Source organism: Pelobates fuscus, chromosome 11 (genome assembly GCF_036172605.1).
Source record: "Pelobates fuscus isolate aPelFus1 chromosome 11, aPelFus1.pri, whole genome shotgun sequence".
Lineage (NCBI taxonomy): Eukaryota > Metazoa > Chordata > Amphibia > Anura > Pelobatidae > Pelobates > Pelobates fuscus.
Genome location: NC_086327.1, coordinates 87,905,107 through 87,913,138, shown reverse-complemented (window position 1 = coordinate 87,913,138; position 8,032 = coordinate 87,905,107). Strand labels below are relative to the sequence as shown.

The 8,032-nt window shown below is 39.2% G+C and overlaps 1 protein-coding gene across 1 annotated transcript in view; it reads right to left on the bottom strand.

The window, feature by feature from the left end:
• Positions 1-288: 288 nt before the first annotated feature.
• ARHGEF16 (Rho guanine nucleotide exchange factor 16) overlaps positions 289-8,032 on the bottom strand; it is a 97,587-nt gene continuing 89,843 nt past the window's right edge. Inside the window, exons 8-15 of the mRNA XM_063435799.1 lie at positions 5,307-5,436; positions 4,336-4,410; positions 4,079-4,171; positions 2,917-3,068; positions 2,452-2,655; positions 1,827-1,903; positions 1,105-1,206; positions 289-684 (exon numbers count right to left, since the gene is read on the bottom strand). Coding sequence (XP_063291869.1) covers positions 545-684; positions 1,105-1,206; positions 1,827-1,903; positions 2,452-2,655; positions 2,917-3,068; positions 4,079-4,171; positions 4,336-4,410; positions 5,307-5,436 — 973 coding nt within the window. The 3' untranslated portion in view covers positions 289-544. The remainder of the gene's footprint in view (positions 685-1,104; positions 1,207-1,826; positions 1,904-2,451; positions 2,656-2,916; positions 3,069-4,078; positions 4,172-4,335; positions 4,411-5,306; positions 5,437-8,032) is intronic.

Genomic DNA, 8,032 nt, shown 5'->3' with positions numbered 1-8,032 from the left:
CTGTGTACAGCATTAAAACAACCCACCCACCATTAAGTATAGTTTGGCCATGTCCAAGGCAGTTTAAGAATTTATTTTAAAAAATAAACTAATTTACACAGTCTAAAAAATACATTTGATTTTCATTGTATTGAATAACTTATCACATCACTCATTCAATATATGATCTACAGTATTGACTCCCTCACAAGAGAGAGAGGCTGAACCTATGGACGTGTTCTTTTAGTTGAGGAATCATGTTGATGTAAAGAAAACTCAAAATTTAATTATAAAAAAAACAAGCAAGAATGCATTCAAACAAAACATATATAGAAGTGGAGAATTGTCTTCCTAAATATGTATTTTAATATGATTTGGGGACATTGAAAATATTAAATCCATTTCTGTATCCTTGCAGAGTAATACAGTCCAACACGTGTCTTGAACAATCCCATAATAAGTGGAGTTTAATGTGCGAGAATTCTGATGAAACAACCAAAATGTTCTTCCTATATCTCAGTCATCTCTGGTGTAGGGTCTTTAAAAAGAAAGTAAGGTAACCCAACTAGACATCAGTCTCAATACGCAGTCTCTCCATTCGTCGGACATTACGTTGCACAACGGTTTGGTTAGTAATTTCTTTGGCAATAGCCTGCGGAAACCAGCCAGTTTCTCCATCTCGTAACCTTTCTCCCTGATACCAACCTGAAGCCAAGAAAGCAAATCCATCAATCATATATACCTACACACACACACATTATATAGATTTATTTACACACACACATAAATAAATGCAAACAAGCATGCATGCATATACATACACAAGGGGAACGCAACATCAAAATAGAAATTGGCACTGGAAATTAATACATTCTAAAAAAGGTGCCTCCAACTATGAATAAAATAAAATGAAGAAGTAAAGACACCTACCAATATTATGTAGCTATCTTCACATGTTTACATAAACATTCTATACACTGTACAAACAAGAGAGCAAGAGACCATCCACTTCATTGAGATGTAGTTTTAATGGTGCTTGGAGCGTTCCTTTAACGTTTTGCTACTAGCTTACTTATGAAACAAAGAAAATCACATAAAATAAAAAAATATATTTTATATTATTACCATCTTCTTCTTGTAGAACCAACATAACATCTGCTTGTTGCAGAGAGACTTCGTCTGCTTGCTTAGCGTAGAATGCCTTTGTTATTTCCACTTGACGCAGGCCTGAAATAAACAAGAAATAAAAAATAAAAAAAATCAGCAAGTGGTAAAAAAAATACAGTAACATATCAAGAGGTGGAGAGTTTACAGTCCAAACTGTGCCAAAATAAAATCACAAAACAAATAAACATACATACCTACAGCATGTCAGAAGTCATCGAATAAACTATAACTATATTACAAGTGAAGGTGTGTACCATCATCTTCCTCTGACAGTAAAAATATGTCACTATTATTCACAATTACAGAGTTTTTAAAATAGAGATACTAATGTTTTTTATTTTTGTTTTCATTCTCGATCTCTCCATTATTTTGTTTACTTACCTCTTTTCCCTCACATGCTCCAGTTAAACGACTATTCTAGTGCACCTCGCATCATTCACACAACCTAACTTCCACTTTTTGCACTTACTGTTAGAAGGCATGTTAGTTACATTATTGGAAATTTTAATTAAACTTTAAATTGAAAAAATATTTTAAAAGAAATTATAGCTCAATGACATTCCTTACTTAATTATAAGGCTTGAGGGCAAATGTATCTATATGAATATAAAAATAATATAAATAAAACAAATACTGCATATATTTAATTTAAAATACTAAATTATTTGTGGCTTTCTTACCTTGTCTATTGGCTTTGTTGTTGTCTTTAGTTGTGAGCTTAAGCTCAAGTGCAGTTATCCATCGAGCTCTATCACTCCTGTGTAAAGAAAAAGATGTGTATAATATCGATCTATATATACACACACACACACATTATATATATATATATATATTTTTTTTTTTTTAATTTTACACCCACATATATACACACACACACTACTAGACAACTTTGGTTTGTAATTCTGAGATCTTCAATCATTTTCTTACACACCTGAGTTTGTTTTAGAATTGGGAAAAATGTGATCATAATAAGAGTGTTTAAGATTTTAACACTCTGGTCAAAAGGTTCCCATGCAATACTGTATTGCATTGTGATAGTTAATGGCAATACTAAATACTCTACACAAAACTCAGTTACCACACTTTCCATCCATTAAAAAACCCATAATGAACATTATACCATAAATGAATCAGAAACAAAATATAACTGGTTTAGGATACTCTGCACTTCAACAAGTTGAACAATGGAGACTGGATACCAGACAATATCCATAATCCTTTGGCAAGGCAAAATCAACTTACACGGAGATGTACACATTTGTGGATTGTGACCAACCCTATAAAAATTCTGAAATGAGAACTTACAGAGAGTCAGCACCCAGTATAATCTGCATCGGTTTGCCATCACAGTTCTTCGTCATATGTACACAGAACAAATGGGGTCCACTCGGACTTCGGTTTCCCAGAGTACCAGTCTTTCCAGGCGGAGACAGCTGGGGATCATTTTCAATCTTTTCCACAGTAAAGTCATCTTTTTTGACATAGTCAGTGACTACATAGCTTTCTTCACTGAAAAGGAAGGACAAACATTGTCACACTGAGCTTATTACATTTGTTATTAGTGAACATCAGATTTGCCTTTTGATGGTATGAATAATTGTAAGTTATACCAATATGATTAATACAGATTAACTTAACAGTAAGGAATATCACAGAAGAGAAAAACAAATAATGATGAGAAGGGAAACGTTTCTTTTAAAAAGGAAAAAAAAAAAAAGGTTGAAATCTTTATTTTGGACATTAATTTTACAGAGCGCATTTTCTTTTTACCTTTTCTTTTTGGTTACAATAAGGACATCATTGAACAGAAAGAGGTAGTAAAAAGGTCTTCCAAAGCCTTTTCGGAAAATTCCCGATTCCTCTGCTAGGAGAAGCTCTCCTCTCTTCACCAACCAACGGGAGGCAGAAATCAAGGGGAAGGGCTATCACAAGAACAGAAGTGTTAGTACACGGTTATGTGACAATACTATTGCCTAGTAAATGCAGAAAATGCAAAATGTGTGTGTTTACTAACCTAAAATACATATCTTATTCTGACATCCTATGCAAGTCTCCATAATGGAGGGAATTCAGAGATGGATATTACTTCTTAAATTATAGATGTTGTTGATAGTAGTCAGAATGCCCCAATCCACAACTAAAACAATAATGCAGTAATTGTGCAGTTCTATGATACTGGTAATGCTGCACAAATATAGATTAATCCCTCTGATGGCGTAGATGTAACGCATCATTGGCCGGAAATAGAGTTTTGGGCTGGCTAACGTTAATTCTGTGCATTGTCCGTTGCACAGAATGTCAGTTATTAGTGGAGAGTTGTCAGCAGATGCTCTCAGCCAATGAATGTCGATGGCTTCCAGCTTCTGAGACTTTGCTGAAGCCAGAAGACTGTCACCAGACCACCATGGAGCATCTGCACCAACCCAGGTAAGGAGGCAAACCATTACTAAACGGTTTGCTCCATTACAAGAAAACCAGGCCAGGGTACTCCTCACAGCGGGAAGTAGTGGTAATGATGCTTGGAGTAACCCTTAAAATATTATTCCTACAGTTTTCTAGCTAACTGCACTGTCTTTAGTATCTACAGTTTAAATCGTTGTGCTATTACCGGTACAAATATCCCAGTCTGTGCAGTACACTTGAAGGGAAAAGAAGTACAGAAGTCTATGCTAGTGGAGATAGATTAGTCTGGGCCAAAGACCACTCTTAATGCTTCTACACCCTATCTAAAAGATAGGCAAGTAACAACTCACAGTTTCTATATGTTGATTTTGGTGGGAGTTAAAGAAAAAGGAGTGAATTTCAGAACCTGGGACAATTTCAGAGTAATCTAGTAGCTCAAATGGAGCCTCTAAAACAACAATGTTAAACCTATTCAGTGAAACCCTATGCTTTTTTGGGGGGGGACCTACAAGTATGTTTCCTTACATACCTTGATCTTTCCAAATTCCAGTTGTGTTTGTAATGTATACATTTGTTCTGTTCGTTCCATTTTGCGAGCTCCATCATTGCACTGTTTTACCAGCTATTAATAGGAAACAAAAAATAAAAAACAATTGTTAACAGAATAATGGCAGACACTTGCAGAACCACAGCGTAACAAGCAGTTGCTCTATACAAAACATTTACAAACAAAACATGATATATTGTTATTACTGACATGAGATAGCGAAGGAGAGATTACCTCACCTTACTGATTGCCTTTAGAGCCCGAGTGTTTGCTTCATATTCTGGAGAATTGGAATCTGTTTTCTGACAAATAGTCTAGAAAAAGAAGAAAAAAAACGAAATCTTCAATTGAGGAATCATGCAAAGTGCAAGTTTGCTAGCTAAATGCACAGTCTTTAAAGCTCAATGGAGAAACATATGTATTAATGACCAATAGGAATATAGCTGCCAGTTAACACTTTCCCTTCGCGGATTTGGCATGTGATAAAACTGGTACACAACCCTATTCTGAGGTTGAGATATACCAGCCCTATTCTTAAGAATTATACTTGTCTAATCTGGTATATACCACGTTTTTGTATTCAGTTTATTTGATTTTGAAATTGATATACTTTGCGTCATATCAGTGGTGCTCCAATTTCACGAGCCGAAATAAGAATTATTTGGCCTGCTGTTTGACAGTAGCCAGCACAGGCCAATTCTCACTGACCCTCAACTACCAAATTTGGCAATGTGGCACATGGCTCTTCCTGACTAACAAAAATTTGATAAAGCCGATTTCTAAATGGAGTAAAAATCACAATATTAAAGAATTTCATCAAACAGCATGTCTACATACATATTGACCTACAAAGAGGCAGAATTTTAGTGAATTGGTATTGGAAATACCCTTGCATACATTGTTTGTGTTTAACCTCTTTTAATGTTATAACAGCAAATACAGTATAATGAACTTAACAAGTGCACTAAATAACATGCAAACATTGCAAAATTACAACACACTGGTCATTTTCCTAGCTTGCAAATGGGGAGAACCAAGAACACATTTATTAGTGGGAAGGACTTGGAGAGCATACATGAGAATTATGATAATTCTGGTAAGAGATGTGATTCTTTCACCATTGTGGTAAGGAAGGAGTGGGATCACACTATCAATCGATTAAAATGTGTATATTTGATAGAATTAAATAACTAGCCACACAGGTACTTACGTCCATCAGGAGAGGGAGACGAGTCACTCGTTGCATTGGAAGAATTAAGAATGAGATCACAGGCAATCCTCCACATTCAGGCATTAATTCAATATGTTTCAAAGCTTCTTTAAATGCAGAGTTTGAGACTCTGAAATGAAAAAAAAAAAAAAAAAAACAACTGATTTTAGTCTAGCATAACAAGTTGGAAGTGTACTGGGCTCTTGTTTTCGTCCAATTTTTTTATTTTTTTTTTAAAACACAGATAATTCTATTTATGCAACAAATGTAGCTGAAGGAGATGCAATTTATGGACAATAGAGTTATATCATGATTTGTTTCACTTCTCATCTTGCACTATGTTCACATTACAAAATAATTTCAGTCCCATCCTCTTGATGTTGCCAGTAATCAACAGAAAAGGGCCATGATCGTATGTAGCCAAACCTTCTCCATTCCCGTGTTGTTTTTTTAAACAAACAAGCAAGCAAAAAAAAAAAAAACAATGACAGAGAAAAGAGAAGAGAAACACCAAACACATTCTTGCTGATGATGTTTACATTATCAACTCGATCTGGGGCTTCCCACAATCTCTAAATATGTGTGGCATTTACTGCAATATTTAAGTTTGAAACCACATCTCATAGTAAAAAAGTATGCCTGAAGGAGACATGAATTTAAATTTTAATACTGCACATAACGCCACAAATAAATATAGAGATTGTGGGAAGTCACATATTGATTTACAAATGCAGATATGATATACTACGAGCATCAGTGGCGTACATACCAGGGTCGCAGGGGTCGCGGCTGCGACCGGGCCCGGCCCACCAGGGGGCCCGGCCGCCCCTGCGACCCTGTATGTAGCCACTGGGCCAGCCTCTTCTGCTGGGGGGCCCAGGAGCTGGCCACCTCCGGGCCCCCCGAGGCTGGCCCTGCTGTCACCCCATGGCCGGTCCTGTGGGTGCGCGAGGGAGCACTCTCCCCTGAGTGCTTCCTCTTCAGCTCCCTCGCGCACCGCACTGATACCGGAACCGGAAGATGACGTCATCTTCCGGCGCCGGCATCCCTACGCGGCGCGCGAGGGAGCTGAAGAGGAAGCACTCAGGGGAGAGTGCTCCCTCGCGCGCCCGCCTGCCTGCCCGCCCACCCAGTGACCGGCCGCCCAGGAGCCCAGCAGCAGCACTGGACCCCAGGGAATCCCAAAAGGTAAGGAGGGATTAAAAAAAACAAAAAAAAACGTGTGTGAGTGTTAGTGTGTGTGTGTGAGTGTTAGTGTGTGTGTAAGTGTGTGTTAGTGTGAGTGTGTGTGTTAGAGTGTTTGTGTCTGCTAGTGAGTGTCAGTGAGTGAGTGTGTCTGTTGAGTGTGTCTGCTAGTGAGTGTGTTTGCGTGTGTGTTAGTGTGAGTGTTAGTGTGTTAGTGTGAGTGTTAGTGTGTGTCTGTTACTGAGTGTGTTTGTGTGTGTGTTAGTGTGTGTTAGTGTGAGTGTTAGTGTGTGTGTTAGAGGGTGTGTGTCTGCTAGTGTCAGTGAGTGAGCGTGTCTATTAGTGAGTGTCAGTGAGTGTTACTGTGTGTGTCTGTTACTGAGTGTGTGTGTGTTACTGAGAGGGTGTGTGTCTGCTAGTGTCAGTGAGTGAGCGTGTCTGTTAGTGAGTGTCAGTGAGTGTGTTACTGTGTGTGTCTGTTACTGAGTGTGTTTGTGTGTGTGTTAGTGAGTCTGTTTGATGTCTGTTAGTGAGTGTGTGTTTGTCAGTGAGAGTGTATGTTTTGTAAGTGAGTGTGTATGTATGTCTGCCGCTGAGTGTGTCTCTGTCAGTAAATGTGTGTGTCTGTTAGCTAGTGTGTATGCGTCTGTTCATGAGAGTGTGTGTGTCTTCAGCACTTACCTTTCTCCAGCGCCGGACTCTCTTGGCGCAGGGGATCCCTCCGCCTCTCAGCTCCGAATGCGCATGCGCGGCAAGAGCCGCGCACGCATTCAAACCGCCCATAGGAAAGCATTACTCAATGCTTTTCTATGGACGTTCAGTGTCTTAGAATCGCTGAAGCGCCTCTAGCGGCTGTCAGTGAGACAGCCACTAGAGGCTGGATTAACCCTCAGTGAAACACAGCAGTTTCTCTGAAACTGCTATGTTTTCAGCTGCAGGGTTAAAACTAGAGGGACCTGACACCCAGACCACTTCATTGAGCTGATGTGATCTGGGTGTCTGTAGTGGTCCTTTAAGTGTGTGTGCATCTGCATGCACTGGCGTACATACCGCGGTCGCAGGGTTCGCAGCCCTGCAACCCCTGCGACCAGGTGCCCGCCGCAATGTGTTGCAGCCCCGGCCCGCCAGAGTAGGGGGGGGGCCCACGGATCAATTTTCGCACCGGGGCCCCATGGGTCATGTGTACGCCACTGACGAGCATGCTCCTTTTTCTGTTCTCTTCTCATTTCTATGGTTTATTTTTTGGGTAAGCCGCTACTCTAATAAGAGAAAGTAGACAAGGCCATGCTTGGTAAACAGAGGATCACACAGCAGGTTGCTATAAACTCTACAGAGGAGCAGAGACTAATGAAGTTCGTCCTGTGAGAGCAAAGTAGATGCCCCCAGACCTTATTGGACATGAAGGAATTATGAAACAAGCAACACATTAGGAATGGCAGGATATCATTTTTACAAATTTAGGATACGAGTAACGTGGATGATGGCGTTTTTACACTATACTTTTATGATTTAATATATGATGTAATACTGAAGAAGTTGGC